Genomic DNA, 20322 nt, shown 5'->3' on the forward strand with positions numbered 1-20322 from the left:
CAAAGGGCGATTCCAATCATTGATGACTCTCAGATCTGACAATAAAATGTTGAAGAAGCCAAGGACATGTGTCCCCTGCAAAAGGTCCACAGAGCCACTCTGCTCTGGTAGCGGCCAAAGGTTTCCCACAATGGAAAGGAGAGAAAGCAGAGGGCAGACTGGGGCTGCAGACTTTCCCTGGAAAGAGCCGAACGGTAAGCACTGGAGGTTGGTGGGCCCTGCAGTGAGAAAGCTGCAGTAGACGAGACACATTTGGGGGGGCGTGGCCGTGTGCCAATAAAGATTTATTTACAAAGATAAACCGTGGGCCGGACTTGGCCACAGGCCATGGTTCACTGACCCCTGCTTAAACACACTCCTCCTGGTGCTCCAAGAAGCGCCTAGAGGGGCTTGCGATGGTGTGTCCATCAGCAGGGCACCGGGTGGGTAAGCTGTGGTACCTTCTGAGGACAGAATACTACACAGCAGGGAAAAGGAGCGGGTGCATGTGAGCAGAAGACGCCCAAGCAAGAGCTAGCGTAAGAGAAGGACAGCAGGATCCGACTGTATGAGATGTTGAGGCCACACACAAAGCAACTGCGAAACCTGTCCACAAACGCATCGTCGTGCCTGTCAACACTGTTTAAAGAACAGGAAAGTTCTGGACAGTGGGTGAGGCCTCTGTGCAGCGGGGGAGAGACCAAGCGCCTTCACAGGACGTTTGCCTGCATTTTGTAGCCTTAAAACAAAGACCTCCTGGGAAGAGATCTTAGACACCAGATGCCACTCCCTTGGGGTCCCTGTAGGGGATGCAGTGCCCTAACCAAAGGACGTCTTTGCCCAAATCGTTGGTGCTGCCCAGATGGACCTAGGGCACTGAGGGAGCCCATGGGACGGGGGTCACCTTCATAACCGTCCTCCGGGAGCCTGTGATATCTCTACAGCCCTCTTCTCCTCTGCCCACCCCTCCCCTTTCCCCATCACGCAGAGCAGAATGCAAACTTCTCACCAATGTCCTGGGGACCCTCGTGCCCCCCCCCTCCCCCTGCCTCGCTCCCTCTGCTCCAGCCACACCAGGCGTCCTCTCTGGTCCTGCAACACTCCAGGCCAGGTCCTGCCCCAGGGCCTTTGCACAGGCCAAGCCCTCTGCCTGGAATACGGTCCCCGATTTCCACATGGCTAAGTCCTTCCTGTCACTCCAGTTTGACTCAAATGCACCCTCACTGCCCATCTGGGGTTATTTTTACTCATTACCCATCTTTCCTAGTGGCCCGCCAGCCCCAGGGTCTCTCTTTGGCACTGTGTCCCCAAGCCCAGCATGGTACCTGGCACGTGGTGGGGCAGGGGGTGGGGAAATACTTGCTGCCCCCACAGTTGGATGAGACTGATCCACAGTGGTGTGGTCAGCGGGTGCCTGGGGACAGGAGGGGCGCACAGAGGGGTGGCAAAGGGGAGCCAGGGAGTGTTCAGGGGACACGCCACCTCTCGCCTTGGCGACGGCATCACCAGTGCAGACGTACCCCCGACCCCTGCAGCCCGTCCGTGGCGCCCACAGAGAGAAACGTTTCAACAGCTCTTAGACGCAAATCTTGCTTCCAGCTTCCGTGCACATGCATGTGCACACACCCCACGCCTGGGAACGGGGTGCGGAAGCTCTGTACGTAGATGGTGGCTGCCGGCCCCGAGGTTTCGTGGAAAAGGAGACATTAGCCCATGTCAAACGAGATGAGAGGGGCTTTTCCCGAGACGTGGGGAGCTTTACCCGAGGCTGTGCTGGGGCCAGAGCCTCCTTCCAGCCTCCGGGGGGATCGGAGGGTAGGACGGGAGGAAGGTCTGAGGGGCTGTGGCCCTGACCCTGGGGACAGGAATCGCTGAGGAAATCCAAGCAGCACCCCTCGGGGTCCAGCCCACATCCAGGTCCCATGAACACCCCTCTAGCCCCTCCTCAGTGCTCGGAGAACCCAGCGCACTCTTCCCCTCCTAAGCGCCCCCACCAGTACAGTCCCCCGCACCCTGCACCCTCAGCTCCCGCCCTCACCCCGATAGCCCGTCCTCCCCGCAGTGGCCTCCGGTGGCCATGGGCGCCCAAGTCAGGCCCTGCCTTCTGCCTTCTGCCTTCAGCCCTCCAGGGCTCCCACATCCCTCAAGGAAAGGCTCTCGCAGCCCCCTTCCAGGTTGCACCCCCAGCACTGCCCACCTCCCTTGTGGCTGGTGTCCTCCCCCACCCAGAGCCCAAGCGCCCGAGGGCAGGGACTGCCCGGGATGAGCCCTGGCACTGCAGAGCCTGACACACCTGCACTCAGAGGACGCCTGCGGGTGGCTGGGAACCGGGCAGGCCAGGTAGAAGCCAAGAGGGCAAACTGCAAACTGGGGTCTGCCCCATGAAGCCAGGGCCTCTGACCACGTGACCCCAGAGCGGTGCTGACTGGGGACCCGGGGACCTGCCCTGGGCTGGCCCTCCCTAGAGCCTGCTCTGGGGCTGGCAGTGGGCCAGGAGGCTGGGCGTGGCCTTCATGCGGCCACTGCCCCACCCAACTCCCCACTGGGTTGAATGGGGTCCCCCCAAATCCCTGTCCAGAATTTCAGAACGTGGCCTTATGTGGAACAGGGCCTTTGCAGATGTAATGAGGTGGCATGAGGTCTGCCCTGGAGTGGGATGAGCCCTAAAGCCAACAACTGGTGTCTTTACAGGCCAGGACACACGAGAATGGCCCAGTGAGGACAGATGGAGACGGGGACCAGCGGAGGCCGAAGGCTGGGAGACGTGGGCCTTCCTCCCTCACAGCCTCAGACGAGCCAGCCTGGCCTTGATCTTGGACCTCAGGCCTCCGGAGCAAGGGAACAACATTTCTGCTGTCTTAAGGCACCAAGTCAGTGGTGTGACCACGTCCCACTGCCCCACTGTCCATCAGCTCATGAACTGGTTTTCAGCCCCACTTTGCAGGGGGGCGGGAAGGACACCCCCTCCCCCAGGCCCCCAGGAACACAAAGCACCGTCCGGTGGGCTCACCAAACCCTGAGGCCCCAGTCCCCCGACAGGACACGGGAGGCTGTCGTTCATATGGCTTTATTTCTGATCATCCGGCTGCGCCCCATTACCAGCCTGAACTCTGACCGATCAGTGGTCCTGACCCGCCCTGGGGAAGGGGAGGAATGACTTGCGCTCCGAACGGTCCCGCCAGCACGCCCACTGGCTCACACACTCACACACTGCGGGAGGATGCGCAGACTCCGGCCCCGCGTCCGCCCCAGAGGTGGCCAGGCACGCGGTAAATAGTCTCTGGAGGAGACGAGCCACCCAGTGGGGACAGGGGGGAGGAGGCAGAGGAGGACCTGCAGTCCCCATGCCTGCCCCTCTCCCAGGCCCCATCAGCTCGGCTGGGAGTCACGGCCCCAGGGAGCCTGTTCCCTCCAGTGAGCAGCGAGCCAGTCAGCTGCCTGCCCCTCCAGGCCCCTCAGGACCGGAAGGTGGGCGAGACCTCTCTGGTGGCCGGGGGAGGCAGGTGCCAGGCCCGCCCGGGAGTCCCTCCTCCCGGACACTGGGCCCCAGCACTTGCCACTTGACTGATTATATTGCTAATGAATCGGTACACGTGGGTCTCCCTGAGGTCAGTCCCACCCACCTCTCCCCTCCCCAGCTTGGGGCTCATGCCCCACAAGGTGCCTGGTTTGTGGGGCTCAGGCCCAGACCTGCCCCCACCGGGTTCTGGGAAGAGCTGCGCCCGCAGTCACTCCTCTCTTGACCCCCAACCTGGACATCCCTCCAGGGATGTGGGGGCACCCACTCCCCCCAAACACATCCTCCTCCTTACAGGTAAGGAAACTGAGGACCAGAGAAAGGAGCAGAGGGGCCACCTCCCCACCCTGGGGACTCTGCAGGCACCCGTCCCAGGGACAGGCTGAGGGGCGGAGCGTGGAGAGCCCAGGCAGGGAGGAGACAGCTGGGGGAGGAGCGGGCCCCACGGGGCGGCGTGGGGCAGAGGTGGCAAGAAGCAGGGTGAGCAGCATGAGGGCCGGACCGGGAGGTGGGAGGCTGGAGGCAGGGAGGCTGCCGGGTCTTCAGGGCGGTCACATCACAAGGCCGCCCTGAGCTGGCTGCCTCCGCCCGGCTGGGGTTTGGGCAAAAGGCTTTGGAGGGAAGGGCTGGAACCGAGACCCAGAGGCGGAGGTGCTGTCTCCAGGCAGGAGGGAGGGGGTATCCAAGTCACTGAAGGGGTGGGGACGGCATCAAGGTCAGACCACTTGGCCTGCAGTCCACGGTCAGCGTCACAGCCATGGGTCACGCCGTGGCTGCACTGGGCCTGTCCCCTCCTTTCCTTGAGTGGTTTGCACGCCCTGGGGGCCGTGGGGCCAACTCCGCGGCCGGGAGCTCGTCCATGTGCTTGTCCCCAAGTCCATGGCCTGGCCCCAGACCGCCACCGACGCTCCCCCAAGGGAGCTTGAGGGACAAAAATGAGAAAGCAGCCCCCAGATCCTCAAGAGCAACACAGAAAAGCTCTGTAATTCAGGGTTGAGGCGCCCAGGGGGTGCGGCCCCGCCTCCTGCTGGCGCTGAGCGGGGAAGAGCGGGGAGGGTGGCGGCCAGCGGTCACTGCGTCTTGGCCTTCAGCAGTCTCTGAACGCTTTTGTACAGGAGGTCGAAGTGCTGGGGGCAGTAGGAGGGCTCCGGTGAGGTCGGGGACAGCCCCACCCAAGGGCCGCCTGTGGGGTCTCCTGCAAGGACTGGCTAGCCAAGTGGACCCTCCCCGGGCGTCTCGCCTCCCCCAAGACCCTCCTCCGCTCACCTGGACTGCCGTGTAGGCCATCCCGAGGTAGGCGCTGATGCAGACGGCCAGGAGCAGGTCGAAGATGGCCGGCTTGACCCTGCGGAGAGACGAGGTGGGGGGTGGGGGGGTGGGGTCAGTCAATCAGCTGCCCCCCGCTGTGCCCATGGAGCCAGCCCCTGGGCCGGACTCAGCCTCACCTGTAGGCGTTCATCACCTGTTTCAGCTGGTCGTAGAAGACAAACTCAGGGTCCCTGGAAGAGAGTGCTTTCTCAGTGGGCGCACCCAGACAGCCAGGCTCCCCGCAGGTACCACCAGCCCAGGAACACGGAAGTGCAGGGGGCACCCCGTGTGTGTGTCTGCTCAAGGCTGACACTGTCCCTCAGAAGGAACTACGGTCCTTTACTCTGAAAAATGCCTTTCCTGTTGATTTTGGGGGCGTCAAATGTACTCTCTCAAAATGAAGTGTGGTAACTGGAAGTTTTACTGGTCTAGGAAGCATTTCTACAAAGGGAGAGCGACCACACCCTAGAAATCAGAGATCCCAGCTCCACAGCTATGGGTCCACTCTGAGCCTCAGTTTCCTCTTCTGTTTAAAAGCTGGGTGTCTTCAGAGAGCCATGAGTTGGGAGACAGGTGGAGGGAGAGCCAGCGAGGAGCATGAAGCTGCCTGGGTGGGGGCCTCCTGCCAGTGGATGCCACAGACACCCACTCCACTCGGCCCGACTGGGGAGCCTGGGAGCATCAAACAGAAAAAAAGACCAAACCCAGGGGGCCTGCAGTGAGGAAGAGCATCCCGAGGGCAGGAGGGGGCCTGGGGAAGGAGTCACCTGAGGCCCAGAGCACAGATGGACCAGAGGGTGGGCGGGGGTACAGGGCTGCCAGACACAACCCTGGACTGTGGTTCCATGGGGACTGCAGATAAAGAAGAAGCGTGCTTTCGGGGTAAGTACGTTCCGAACGCTGCCCGGGACAGACTTCTACTGTTGACAATCGGCCGTCCACCTGGAACTCGGGTTGAACGGGGCGCCTGTAGCCCTCACTCATCGTGTTCCTTCCCGTTTCTCTCTGCTCAACCTGGGCCCCGGCAGGGAGGCCCCAGAGGACCTGCGGGCTGGCGAGCAGGCCCCGGCGGGGCGCGCCCGGGCCTCACCGCTTGTCAGCCTTGATGTGGTGCTGCTTCACCTCCTTCAGGTAGCGGCTCAGGTAGTGCTCCAGCGTACTGAGGAACGTGCTGTCCTTGTCCACCAGCTGCGCGGCCCGGGGCTGGTTGGTGAGCCAGTCCATCACCGAGTCCAGCTGCTCCTGCTGGATCTGCTGCGGGGACGCGGCCATGGTCTCGGGGCCCTGCTCTCGCCCCCCCCGCCCCACCCCGCCCCGCCCCACCTGGCCTGCCCATTACCATCTGCTCCGTGAAGACCGGCATGTCCGGGGGGGTGCCCTGCGGAGAGAGGAGGGCACAGGCCTGAGCCCAGAGCTGCGGTGCTGGGGTGGGGGCGGGTGGGCGGGAGGTTGGGGGCAGGCTCACCTTCTCCGTCAGGTTGTAGATGACGCGGGTCAGGGCCTCTGCGATGAGCCTTGTGTTTCGGGTCAGGGTTTTAGAGTCAACCCGGGACCTTGGAGGGCAGATGTAAAACATACGTATTTGGAACCGGCACCGTCTATAACCACCAGAAACCAAAAACGATCACGCATCTGGTGATAAAAACAAGGACGGGAGCCGCCCCCACCAGGGACGGGCGCCCCCGCCGCCGGGTGGTCTCCAGGCCAGGCCTCGCCCTCCCTGGGGCTGCTCTGCGCCCCAGTCCTGAAGACACGACTCTGGGCCTGTTTCCTCCTCTGGAACTTGGAGGGGTCAGAGCGCCCTCCTCCACAGGCCGTCCAGGGCGGAGCTGCTGGAACACCCTCTGGGGGGGGGTACAGTATCCCGCCAAATTCACACCCGCTTAGAACCTGGGCTGTGACCCGACTTGGAAGGAGGGTCGCTGCAGACCTGGTTAGTCATAAGGTCACAGTGGAGCAGGGGCCCTAAGTCCAACGGCTGGTGTCCTCATAAGCAGAGGGGAATGTGGACTCAGGCCAAGCACAGGGAGAGGCCACAAGCCAGGGACACCAAGGACTGCTAGCAACACACAGAACGTTGAGGAGCTTCGAAGGCAACACATCCCGACCCGAGTGGGTATGAGATGCAGGCTGCCCGGGGAGGCAGGGTGAAGGGGCGTCTGGCCCGTTATTCCAGTCCCCTGCTTCCCCCCAACTCTTCTTTGCTCTTGGCTCCCTCTGCCGTGCAACAACCTTCTCCTGGTTCAGGCCCTTCAGTCTGGCACCACCTCCTCCAGGAAGCCTCCTGGATGCCTGCCCCAACAGCGGCCACCTTCTCACCACCCCTGCAGCGGACATGTGTCCAGTTCCTGGGTGTGGGCACAGGTGACAGGAGTCGCAGAGGCTCAGTCTCAGTGGAGGGCCGGGGTGGGTGGCGCTCACCGCACATCCATGATGCTGCTGCGCTGGCCATCACGGTGGCTCTCCAGGTGGGACAGGGTGAAGGCAGGTAGCCGGCGGATGGCGAAGCGCTCGTGCTCCCAGGCCAGGATGTCCTCCGCCAGGTTGATCTTCTTGTGCACCATGGAAAACCGCACCTCCGGGAACTGGTGGGCGGCCACCTGCGAGGGGCACCGTCAGGGTCTGCCCGGTGACAGCCCCTCCAGTCTCTGCGGAGGTGGCCCCTCGTGCCTGGGGAGCCCCAAGTCCCTCCCTGAACCTCTGCTCTGGAACTCGGGGAGAACCCCGCCTGAGGCTCACTCGAGGCCCGAGGGTTGGCAAAGGTCCTGGTAACGTGTGATGGAGGGGCGGGTGTTCCAGCCGGGCCCCCTACTGTGAAAGGGGCCTGGCCAGGACATTACCGTCTCGAGCTCCCGCAGGAAGGCGTGTTGCAGCGTCCCCTCCCTGGGTGGCTTGGACACATGCAGGTGCAGGCTGTCCCCCCGGCCCACAGTGTCCAGGCAGAGGACGAAGGCCACGTTGTCCTGCAGCAGGCTGGAATCTGAGGGCAGCAAGGGCTGGTAAGCAGGACAGGAACCAGGCCCCGCCTCCCCGGGGCCCCCCCACCATCCAAGGCCTCACCTGTGTGGTCCAGGTTGTCTTCCAACCAGCGCTTGGTGCCCTGGTAGTTGAACTTTCCTCCTCCGGAAGCAAAGAATAGGAGGTTGTACCTGGTGCGGGAGAAGCAGGGCGTCAGCGCTGACAGGCGAGAGTCCAGGCCCCCGATAAGGAGGTGGTCTCCCCGACCCTGGCCCTGCTGACACTGGGGCACCCTGGGCATGGCGGGGTCTGGGCAGCATCCCTGGGTGCACCCACTCAAGGCCAAAAAAGCCCCCTACCTCCCAGTTATAACCACCACAATGTCCCCAGGCATCCCCCAGTGTCCCCTGGGGGCAAAGCCGCCCCTTGAGTGAGAAGCATGGGTCCAGAGGCTTCCCTGAGCCCTTGAGACCAGGAGGGACGAGGTGGACTGATCAGAAACAGACCCGGAAGATAAAAAGTGGCAGAAGCCTGGTGGAGGGGAGCAGCTCAGTGGTGGAGCCCATGCTTAGCATGCACGAGGTCCTGGGTTCTACCCCCAGTACCTCCATTTAAAAAAAAAAAGGGTGACAGGAACTCAGCACTGCCTCCCTGGAGCAGAACTGAAGCCATGGGCCAGAGATGCTGTGAAGGACCAGGACCCTGTGCCCCACGCCCATCCACCCCATCAGGGCCACAGCGGTCCTTATAGGAGGAGACACACAAGGAAGAGACCACATGCAGGTGTAGCCAAGGAACTCTGTCACAGCTGGAAGCCAGCAGACGTTGAAGAAGCATGAAAGACCCTCCCCCAGAGACTCGGGAGGGTGTGTGGCCCTGCCAACACCTGAATCTCGCTTCCAGTTTCCAGGATGGGACGCCTGCTGTGTGTGTGGCTTGGCAGAGTCACTCCCGGGGAGATGTGCACCATCACTGGGCCCCTGCCATCGGGCCAAGCAGACAAGCACCCCTGAGAGTGACCAGCTGGGTCCTGGGCTGAGATGGGGGTCTCCAGTCTAAGTGACCGTTTCCCGGGTGTCTGTTACTTGCAGCTGGAAGCACTCCCAGCCCAGCCTGGGGTGTGGGATTCCAGAGGGTTGATCAGCCCTCAACCAAAAGACAGGTGATTCCCAGGGTTGGCACTGCCTCCGGGCCGCAAGGCCCAAGCAGCGCCTGGCGTGAGCGAGCCTTGCACCCCGGGCCCCGGTGGCCGTGACTTACGCAGCGTGGGTGCGCTTGTAGGTGTAGAGCCTGGAGAAGAGCCGGGCGAGCTCCAGCAGCACAGAGATGCCGCTCCCGTTGGAGTCCGCACCATGCGACAGCCACTGCGGGCAGGCAAGACGAGGCCGGCGCTCGCCACATCCACACGCAGCGCCTCCTAGGCCCCACCCGGCCCCGTCGCCCAGCATGTGGCTAGGACTGCTCCCCCCACCGTGGCTCAGACCCCAGCCTGATGGCCCAGTGCCAGGGCACGCGGGTCCCCTCCCTCACGACTGCCCCGTGCCCCGGGGAGGCTCTGTGCGCAGCCTGGAGCCGGGGCCGGCAGGCCATGCGGCCACCAGCCTCGACATCGGCCCCGGGACCCTGGTGCCCCTATGATGGGGGGTTCCCTACAGCCTCAGGCCACCCCCACACATGAAAGCCCCCGACATGTCTGAGGCCCACAGTCTAAGGCAATGTTCCTGAGGGAGCAACAACCAGTGTTTGGAGAAAGTTGGGTTGTCCCCACGCGTCGGGGCCCTCCCATGGTCAGTGTGTAAACTGACATGTGTAATGGCCCTGAAGTTCGCGGGGAGGGGGCAATACCGTGCTCAGTGAGAGGAGTAGGTGTGTGATGCCACGGATGTGAAACGTGCACAGCAGGCCAGTCCAGACACAGAGAGGGCTCCCGGCTGTCAGGGGCCGGGGTGAGTGGAGGGGCACGGTTTATTTTGGGGGTGATAGAATAAACGTTACAGAAGTAGACAGTGGTTATGTCTACGCAACTTGGTGAATGTATTATGAGATGCTGAACTACATGATTTAAAAGCATGAATTTTGTCATGGGAATTATGTCTAAAAAAATTTAAGGAAATTTCACAGAAAGGCCCCGTGGTGTGGATGATGAGCAGGAGAGAACGTAGTTCAAGGCTGACAGTCCAGGGCCGAGCTCTGCACCCTGGCTGGTCCCAGCACCCCCGAGGACGGCATGGCCAGGCTCCGGCCAGGCTGCAGGCCCGCCCACGCCACTCTGGTTCAGCTGGCCGTTGGTTCTCTGGCGTGAACCTCCCTGTCCCGGGGACTCAGGGAGCACAGCCCGGAGGAGACTGGACACAAGAGCTCGCACTGGGGGCCTGAGGCCACATGCCGGGAAGGCTGCTCCCCAGGCCAGCTCCCACCACCCCGCTGACGAGGCTCCCGTCCCTGCACTGTTTGTGCAAACACGGGGTCTTCTCCTGGAGCCTGGGGTCTTGGATGAAGGCGCCTGTGTGACACCCCAGCGAGAGCCCAGGGCTGTGTCGCGAGCCCCCAGGGACCGCCTCTCACTCCCGCTGCCACGTCTCGTTTGGGGGAGTGAAGCTGCAGGACGACACCCACCCCGCAGGGTATCCACAGCGACCCAAGAGAGGATGCAGAGCTGCGTCTGCCTGGGGCAGGGGAGGTCACACGTACCGGGGCCACCCCGAAGGCATCGTAGTGCGCCACGACGACGACGGTGGGCAGGTCCTCTCCGCCCAGCCCAGCCAGCCGCCCCTGCAGACACACGGGTGTAAGCCTGACGGCGGTGTCCTTGGCTCTGCCGGCCCCACTGTGGACGTGTGCGGACAATGGGCAGGGCTGCACGCTGATAAACCTTTATTTACAGAGACCAGCGGAGGCCAGACTTGGCCCAGGGCTGCAGTGCCAACCAGACTTTTCTGCCCGGGAACCAGACCCACCCTTCAAAGGCTGAGCTCTGCTGCCAGGAGAAAGGGCGCGGTTAGAGGAGCGCAGAACAGCCCCGCAGGCTCCAGGTCCGGCGCCCTGGCCAGGGTCCTCACACGGCGGGCTGAGCTGAGGTCTGGGAGCCCCCTCCCCATGTGCCCTGCTGGGCACTCACCTCCACGCTGGTGATGAGCCAGTCACTCACGGCCTTGCTCTGGACCCCGCTGGTGACCATCTGGAAGCCGTTGGCGGTGGCGGTGTGTAGCAGCACTGAGGACAGGGAAGGGAGGGTCAGCCCAAGCCTGGGGTTCCCGGCCCAGAGCCGCATCCTTGCTGCCCCTACACCCTAGGTCCTAGGAGTGCGGTCTGAGCAAAAGCATAACTGAACACACGGACTGGACACGGGGAAGAACTCGGGCATCCAGGATGAGAGCTGGTGGAGTGGTCACCCCGCCTGCACGCAGGCTGCTAAGGGGCGTGTGGGCGGCCCTCACTCTCGTTCTAAAATCACAGAGGCGCACACAAGACCTCTGGCCCGGCCTCCCAAGGATCAATTCAGCCACGACCTCAGAACAGAAGTTTCCCGCCTGGTGGTCCACGATGCTCCAGCGCAGCCCCGAAAGCAGACACGGCTTGCTCAGTGTGAGCGAGCAGCCCACCGGGGGTGTCATTTTCTCACGCCTGTGAGCTTATCCTGTCTCAAGCCCTCCCGTTCTTTACATGTTTAAAACCACAATCGTAAGGGGCGTGGAAGAGGTCACCCCTGGGGGGAGCTGGGAGGAGGGCGCCCCTCAGGAAGTGTGCTGTCTTTGCGACTTCTATAGCTTAAGGTGTTCCAAAACAAAGATACTATTGCTAAGCACGGTGACTGAGATTTATGATTTTATATTTTGCTTCTTCCACTAACCGAGGTGAAATAAACTTTCCCACGCCACTAAAAGTTCTACCCTGATGTCATTTTGAGGGCTGCATAATATTCCACTGGGTAGCTGATTCTACTCACCTTCTGCTCTAACTAGAAATCTAGGTCTTTCCAAAAACTCATTCTCCTGTTGCCACAGTGCAGGTGGCTGTCCTCCAGACTTGAATCTAGCCCAGGGGTTGGCAAACTTTTCCTGTAAAGGGCCAGTTGGTATTTCCAGCTCTGTGGGCCAGATGGTCTGTCACAGCCACTCAACTCTGCTGTTGCAGCATGAAAGTCCCTGTAAACCACATGTAAATGCTGGCTCTGCGCCAGTAAAACTTCATTTACGTCAAGAGGCAGCTGCAGGCCATGGTTTGCCAACCCCCAGTCCAGCATCCACAGCTAATAACCTGGCTAGGAGAAATGAACCTTCGTTTACAGCTCAAATACAGGTGGACATACTGTTTCCCCAAGGCACTGGTCCGAGTCCACCCCTTGGAGCCCACTGCTTGGACAAACCTGCCTGCCTCCCTGCTCCCGTGGGCTCTGAGGATTCACTTCCTCTTCCTGAACCCGCTATTTGAGCCTCTCAGCCCATTCCTTTGGCTACTTTCGCCAGCTCACTCTGACAGCGGCCCACTCCCCACCACTCCTGAGACGGGTCAAACTACAGAGCTCCTGGCCCCCAAGCCCACTGCGGCGTCCCCCAGCCCACAGGTAGGGGGAACCGTGTTATCCCAGAGTGTCGCTGACCCACCCTGACCTATGTAAGCAAGCCAGTGACAAGTGACACCAAGAATTTACTTGGGAGGAAGAAGGAACACAGAAAACCACACAGATGCCTGTACATTCCCCGAACCATCCAGAGGCTGGAGATGGGAAATATGTCCCTCCAAATCAGCAGGTCTCCAGCACGGGAATGGGTGGCGGGCGGGGCTGGGGCTGAAACACACAGGTGTGACATGGCAGGTGTGGGGTGCCTCCACCACGAATGAAGAGGGACTGATACCACGCCCTCACGCTGAGGCGTGTTCCCAAATCTGCACAGAGTGGCCTTGGTGGATCAGGAGCCCCCGGGTTCCCCCCGCCCCCGCAGCCCGAGCCCACCTTCGGCGGCCGAGGCAGAGCCCTGAGAGGCAGACGCGGCCTGCGTCTGCTCATAGATGGACAGCAGGGCGTCATCCTCCACAGCGAAGTACACAGGGACAATGGTTTCCATGGCCAGCATCTCGGGCTCAATCTCCATGAATTGCTGTGAGAAAGACACACATTCAGGGAACTTCTGGCTTGGGAGAGGGGGACCCCGGGCGTGGACGCAGGGATGGGCGAGGCCTGGTGATGCTCATGGTTCCGGTGGGGAGGAAGCAGGTTGGGAGAACAGGCTGTGTGGAGGGCTGGCTGGGGTCAGATCCCACGCCCACTGGCCATCACACCCTCAGTGGTCCGTGGGTGCTGGTAGGGGCCTGCAGAGACGGTGGGCGTGAACCCCCCTGCACTGAGGGGCCTCCCCGGCCCCTCACCCCTGCTCCTCTGCAAGAGCACCTCCACCCGCAGTGCCCTGTGGGGCCCTAGCAGATCCCATAAATTCAAAGCAGCTCTCTCCTGCTCGGCACTGCTGATAGGGGGCTGGGTCCTCCTCTGCACTGGGCTGTGGAGCAGCCTCCCTGCCCCACCCACTCAACGCCAGGGACCACCCAGTGTGACAACCACAGATGTCCCCAGACAACGCTCAGGGAGGGGCTCAGGGAGGGGAAGCGACTCGCCCAAGGTCCCAGAGCCCACCCGAAACCCAGGTGGCGTGGCGGGGCGGGGCTCACCCGGATGACGTCCTGGGGCACGGCGGCCATGGCCCGGGGCAGAATGATGACCACGGCGCCGGCCGACTGGCGCAGGGCCCGCTGGTAGCGATCGTAGGAGAAGTCCAGCAGCCGCATGAGCACGCAGCGGCGGCTCAGCACGTCCGCGTCGATGGTGCGCGCCTCCGTGTTGAGCACCGCGTTCCGTGTGCCTGCGGGGGAGGGGCTCCCTCAGAGGGGCGCGGGGACCCTGGCCACCCACCCAAACCCTGGTGACTTGAGGGGCCTTCGGAGAACCCAATGAAAACTAAGACCCTTCTCCCTGGACCACCCCCCTACTCCTAGTCAGGGCTCGACCTGCTGCCCCTGCGCTGGCACTGCCCCCCACGCTCAGCCCTGCTCCCCGCAACCCCGGCAGAAAGCAGCACTGCCCTGGCACCAGGCGCGGGCGCTGGCTGTGCCCAGCTAGTGTGGCTCCCTTGACTCCTGAGATCCACGGGACGTGGCATGCCCTCCTCCCAGCCCGGGAGAGGCCAGGCTCCCCGCAGACCACCCGCCGAGGAAGGAACATCAGCAGGAGCCCCAGGAAGGGAGCCCAGGTGGCCCTGCTCCCCTGACGCGGCCCCACGGGCCCCCACAGTGCCCTGCACGCAGGGCCCTGCAGGTGCCAGCTGACCAAACCCAACCCCCAGGGCCTTGTGCCCAGAGTGTCGAGACCCCTGTACAGCCAGCAGCATCCACTCCAGGGCGAGTCACCAAACAGGGGTCTCAGTGCCAGCAGAGGGAGCCCCCAGGCTACAAGACTGCCCCCAGGTCCCCATGGCCCTGGGAAAACCCAAACTCCTGCCCTGGCTGACCTGAGCTGGTGGTCTCCGTCCTGCCCCATCAGGGCAGGGGCCCCTCCTCTCCACGGCTCTAACCCTGCCTTGTCCATTTCCCTGGAAACCCCAGCACCGCCCAGTGTTTCCTTGCTATATACACCCTAACTAGACTGGGGGTGCCAGGGGTAGCGACCTCCCTCACTGTGGGAGAAATCGAGCATCACCCAGAAATTCCTGGTCCAGTGGGCTCTGATGCACACCAGCCAGGACATGGTGAATGGACACCTGGTCTCCCATGTGGGGGCCAGATGTGGCCCTCAGGGGCTCCAGTTTGAGACCCACGCAGTAAAGTAACAGCACAGAGACACGGGTCTGCTTCCCCGTGGGAGTGAGCCTGCTGCCTGAAGGTCGAGGCTGCAGGCAAAGTGACACCTGTGTCCTCATAGATGAGGCTCGGGGCCAGGAGCAAGGTCCCCATCTCTGCTTTCCAGGAACATGTCTCCGGGAGAAGGGCCGCTTCCTACAGCTCATCCTGAGGGTGGGTCGCAGGAGGGGACCAGCAGGACACAGAGGGACTGCACACCACGTGGGAATGGGCAGGCGGTCTCAGGGACCAGTGATCACAGAGCACAGGTGGCCGTGTGGCCTAGGCTGGGGGCTCCATGCCTCTGCCCACCCCTCTGGCCTCTCCTCTGCTTTAGGGCCACCATGGGAGGGCCATAAAGACCTTCAGGAGCCCTTGAAGCTCCAGGAATGCGGGGCAGGCACCTCCCCAGCTCCATCTGTCCCACTGCAGCCTCCTAGGGGCTCACAGCCTCTCAGGTGTCACCTTGCGTGGGGATACAGAGGGACACACAGCCTACTGTGACCCCACTTTCCAGAGGGAGGGGGTGAGGCCAGAGAAGGGAAGGAGGGGGCGAGAGCCAACTTCCTCCAAACCCTGAACACCCCAAGGGCAGAGACTGTCTTTGCTGGAGTGAGTGAGGCTGAAGCTGGCACAGCCTTGGTCACCCCTGTGTGGGGACGGGCCCTGGACACCTGGATAGAAGTCGCTGGTTCCTGCAATGGGGCCAGACCTGAATAGGCATTGCAAACTTCTCTATCGAGGGCCCAGGGCCAATCCTCCCCTCTTGCGGGTGGCACTTGTCCTTTGCAGCAGGAAGCACCGACGGTGGGCGTGACCATGTGTAGATACAACTTTATTTACAACAAGGATGGAGAGCCGGGCCAGGGGAGGGAGCCCGGGAGCCTGCCCAGCCAGATGCCCATGCCCCTGACTCCCAGGGCCCTGTGTCAGCGGGTATGAGAACGGACACAAGGGGGGTTGCTGACCGCAGCACAGGCACCAGCGGGCACTGTGAAAGCGGGGGGAGGTCACACCCCAGCTCAAAGAACACAGCCTCTCCTTCCCAGCAGCCCGCCCCTCTGGGTTTCTCAACAGGAGCGACAGGAAGTTGGGAAAGGAGACCCAGAGCAAGGGTTGCACCAGGAGGCGGGAGCCTAGGGCATGTGTGACACTGGGGACACGGGATGCTGCAATCGGCAATGACCCAGCAGACCAGCTGTCAAAGGCTGCTCCCTTCCCGTGGCCTCCGGGGAACAAGCATCACCCCAGACCCTCTAGGGGCCTCCCCTCAACACGAACCACCCTCCCCAGTGCTGAGTACCTCCCCAGGCAGCAGTGGGCACCCCCTGTCCCCACCAATGGGGGACACCACCTGGTGTGACCAGATTGGGGTGTAGACGCCCAGCCAGGCCCCTGTGCTCACACCCAAGCCCAGGAGGTGTCTGGGTTTCTCACCAAGAGTGACAAAGACAGGGCCGGGAAGGAGGGCGTGTATTGGGGCAAGGGGGTGGGGGTGGGGTCAGAAAAAGGAATAGGAAAGAATCCAGGATCTGGGCAAAGGACTCATGGAAAGAGGAAAGGACAGCTGAGAGGAAGGAGGAGAGGAGGGTGGAGGGCAGAGAAAAAGGAGAGGGGCTGCCTGGGGACCTGCAGGGAGGTCAACGAGGAGGCGGCTCTGCCATCAGGGGCTGGTCTGAAGCACCTGTTTGGAGCAAGGGTGGGGGGTGGGGTGGGGGCGGGGGGGCACATCTGCAAGCAGGCTAGTGCTGAGCAGGCAGTGGGGGATCCAGGGGCTGCGGGCTGCGGGACTACAGCCGCCCACGGGGCGGGAGCCATGCTGGGAGGGGCAGGCAAAACAGAGGAGTGATCGAGTGAGGGAAGGACTCGCGACTCCATCTGGAGTTCTAGGATGCGGGCCTCCGGGATGGCGGAATCCCCTAGACCAGGATGGCAGCCGCTGGTCACACGTGGCTATTTGAGCGTATTAGAATTAAATGCCAAAATTCGGTCAAGACCCCGTTTCTCCGTTTCATGAGTCACATCTCAAGAGGCCACATATGACTGGTCAAGATCCTCTCCCCAGGAAGATGCCAACAACGTAAAAAAATGTGCCCAAGCTCCTGGCCTCCCACCCCACAGGCAGGGGCCTGGGTCAAAGCCATTACTACAGGGACCGTGAGTGTCTCCCTCTCAGCACTGCTGACATTTGCGGCCTGGTCCTTCTCTGTAGGGGGTCGCCCTGGGCTCTGGGGGACGCACCCCTTGTGTGCCCTGCCCCCCACCCCACTGAATGCCAGGAGCCCCCTAGTCATGACAACCCCTAAGTCATCACTCAGTGATCCCTGGGTTGACAACCATGGCACGAAACAGAAACAACGACGTAACTCTGGGGTGAGGAGGAATCTGAGGGGAAGTCGGGACACGTCTCTAAAAACTGGGTCTCTGCAAGGGCCTGGCAGTGGCAGGGGGGTCCCAAGGGCTCAGGCCAGGCAAATCCAAGAAAGCCAGGGCTGAGCAGTGAGGGGACCAGGAGGACTGCAAAGGGGGCTCCCTCATGGGGAGGGCAGCCTTGACTTGCTGGAACTGAGGCAGCAGGCTGGAAGGTAAACCAGAGGCCAGAAGATTCTGGAACACCAGATACAGCAAGGTAGGGAAAAGAAAAGGGAATTTAGAATGACTTGTGTACTGGGGTCAGGACAGACAAGAAAGCAGGCCTAGCGGGTCTGAAATTCTGGGGAGAAGGAGTGGGGGGTGGGGTGGCGGGGTTTCCAAGAAGCCTGCGGAGGGGTGTACACACCAAAAGACGGAACAACACATGGGGTCCAAGGGATTTCAACAGCCCAGACTGGGGAATTAGCTAAGGAATTCGGCTCAGGGTGCAGAGCCTGGGGAGGGATGGTCCTTGTTATAGGGCCCACTGACCAGATTTCTGCAGCCCTGAGTGGGTGCAGATGTGAGCACTGGACAAAGAGCACCGGGGTGCCCAGGGCCATGGAGGGTTGTGCCGCTCAGCCTGGCAGAACCGAGCTGGGAGGCTCCACTTCAAACCAAGTAGGCCAAAGGTTGGAACTTTGTTCCAGCTGGGAATCGAAGAGAGAGGGGACCCAAGAGTCCAGGAGCAAGGGGAGCTTGGCCTGAGGAGTGGGAGGGAAATCTGCGATCTGGAGCATGAAGCCCTTGTCAGGGAGGAGGCCAGGGGGCCGTGGGAGCCAGCGCGGCAGGTCCCTGGGGCACTGAGCAGAGCTGGGGGCCTAATGTCGGTCCAGGTATCCAGGCTCAGACACGCCTGGGGCTTGAAAGGGTCTTGCGGCCCAAGTGAGGTCCGCAGGCTGGACTCCTGCTGGACAGGTAGGAGTGGTGGGGCCTGGGGAGCAGAGACCGAACCACGGGAGAAAGGCAGCCCGCCGAGGTAGGCCGGGGCTCCGGGGAGGGAGGGGGAAGGCTGAGCGGAAGGTCAGGTGAGGGGAGGCCAGGAGCCCAGGGAGAAAACCAGGCCCCGGGGGGAGGCCAGGGGCCCGGGTCCACGCACCGTAGGGCTGCCCCTGCAGGTCGTACTGCTGCATGCGGTAGACGGTGAACTCGTGCGCCGCGTCGGCGGCGGGCAGCGGTGGCGCCACGAGCAGCAGCACCGCGGGCAGGAAGACGATGAAGCCAAGCGGAAGGCACGACGCCTTCAGCATGTTCTCCAGCACCTCGCCCGCTTCCTCCAGCATCCTGGCCGGCGGCTGGGCCGCGCGGGGCGGCAGCGAAGACGGGACGGCGGCGGGGACGGCGGGGACGGCAGCGGCAGCGGCTCCCGCGGACTCACCTAGGCATGGGTAGGCGCCGGGGTCCTGCGGGCGCCGCGTTGGGCAGCCCGTGCCCGCTCCGGGGTCCTGCGGGCACCGCCGAGGGCCGCCCGCCCGCCGTGCTGCCTGCTGGGAGTTGTAGTCTCCCCGCGCGCGCGGAGCCACCTGAAAGTTGTAGGTTCATTGTTACTTCTTGATGGACTAAGCTGTATTGGACCATTTGGCTCAAACCACTGAAGATTCACATAAACTCCAAGTCGGAGACTACGGGGACTTGAAAAAACTATTAGCCGCAGAACTTACTGAAACTCTTCTCTGTGGGAGAAGGGGGGAGGGGAGAGACGGGGAGCAGAACGTGACCTTGTAACCCGGAAGACACTTGGGAATGAGGAAGCGAGGGGCCGACCTGGTTCGCTGGTCTCCTGGGAATTGTAGTCTCATTTGGCTAGCGCAAAGGGTCACGGGAGCTGAAGTCTTCCTGGCAGAAGTTGGAGGAGGGGGGCGGATAGCACTTAAAAGTCCCAAGGGACGTACATGTTAAACTCCGTGAGAGCAAAGACTTGTGTCTGCTTTGTGCACTGGTGTATTCCCCAGAACCTAACACAAGGCCTGGCACACAGTGGGTGGCTTATACAATTTTTGGATAAATGAATGAAAAAGGAATAAAGAAATCATGATAGATTCCTAAACGGATGTCTCAATGGATTGTGGGACTTGTAGTCTGGAGCTTGGAGTTGTGCCGGAGCTGGTGATACAATTATTTATATTTATGCTTATTTATATTGGGGACCTACTCGTAGTAAAAAATTATTCATTGTTCATCAGAAATTCAAATTTTACTGGGTGTCTCCAATTTATATTTTCTAATCTGCTCCCCCTAAGAACCCAACTGTTTCAGGGGCGGGGCTTTAAGGGGCATCACTAACTCACACCCTCCGTACAGATGGGAAGACTGAGACCACAGGGTGCAGAGCACAATGGCCCTGGCCCCAAGCTCTGATTCCATTGCCTAAAGAATTGGGGCAAGTGAGAGGTGGCAGTTGTTCTGATTAAAAGCATAGGTTCAAGTTCCAGCTCCTCCTCTTCCCAGCTGTGTGATCCTAGGAAAGTCGCTTCACCTCGCTGAGCCTCAGTTTCCTCAGCTGCGAAATATGATGATAAATAATCAAACACTCTTCCTCAATCAGATAATCCACGTGAAGTGACCTGGGAAGAAAGAGGCACACCTGAGGTGCTCAAGAAGCGTTAGTATTATAAGAATGCACCAGGTGGAGGGTAGAGCTCAGTGGTAGAGTGCATGCTTAGCATGCATGAGGTCCTGAGTTCAATCCCCAGTACCTCCATTAAAAAAGAAAAGAAAAAAAAGAACGCACCAAGCTTGTGCAATCTCAGAGCTAGTGCCTCTGCTGTTTTGAGGAACACTCCCCGCAGCACCCACCTCCTTAGCTTTCTGCATGGCTGACTCCTTACTGAAATGATGCTGGGCACTTCTTCTTTTGATGTTTGTCACCCCCACCAGATGGTGATCTTTATGTGGGCAGGCTCCAGGTTGTTTGTAGCTGGAACCCCAGTACCCAGAATAGAGCCTGACACACAACGGTTAAGTGAATGACTGAGCCAGCCCATCCCTCGCAGCTGTGTCCCCTGCTTCCCGCTGTCCCCAGGCCTCTCCAGGGAGGTCCTGGGCACGAGGAGTCAGGAGTGGCCTGGCAGGGCAGGGAGTGGGAGGAGAACGCATTCTGGACCGTGATCTTCATCATCAACCCCCATTCTTCCAGGCCAGGCTATGAACAGGCAGGACAGACACACATTCACCCTGAGACAGACCTAGAAAGGGGCCTGAATTTGGCTCAGATAATGAGACTTAGACCTACGGCCTGCACATGCCACCTCCTCTCCTGAGCCTTGGTTTTTCTGTCTGTAAAATGGGGAGGTTCAGGGGGTAGGAGTATAGCTCAATGG

At 61.4% G+C, this 20322-nt stretch overlaps 1 protein-coding gene across 2 annotated transcripts; it reads right to left on the reverse strand.

The window, feature by feature from the left end:
- Positions 1 to 3030: 3030 nt before the first annotated feature.
- Positions 3031 to 18602, reverse strand: NCLN (nicalin). Of its 2 annotated transcripts, none has more exons than XM_032465998.1 (15): positions 18102 to 18602; positions 13427 to 13617; positions 12717 to 12861; positions 10881 to 10975; positions 10454 to 10534; positions 9023 to 9126; positions 7865 to 7953; positions 7645 to 7784; positions 7226 to 7404; positions 6270 to 6357; positions 6144 to 6182; positions 5895 to 6055; positions 4942 to 4995; positions 4763 to 4841; positions 3031 to 4623 (listed from the first exon to the last, which is right to left on the reverse strand). In XM_032465998.1, exons 1-15 carry the CDS (start codon positions 18283 to 18285, stop codon positions 4567 to 4569), a joined length of 1686 nt encoding a protein of 561 aa, XP_032321889.1. In that variant the 5' UTR covers positions 18286 to 18602; the 3' UTR covers positions 3031 to 4566. The 2 variants fall into 2 exon arrangements, with proteins under 2 accessions (XP_032321889.1, XP_032321888.1); XM_032465997.1 differs by having other exon boundaries at positions 5895 to 6058.
- Between the last annotated feature and the right edge of the window lie 1720 nt (positions 18603 to 20322).

Source organism: Camelus ferus, chromosome 22 (assembly GCF_009834535.1).
Source record: "Camelus ferus isolate YT-003-E chromosome 22, BCGSAC_Cfer_1.0, whole genome shotgun sequence".
Taxonomy (NCBI): Eukaryota; Metazoa; Chordata; class Mammalia; order Artiodactyla; family Camelidae; genus Camelus; species Camelus ferus.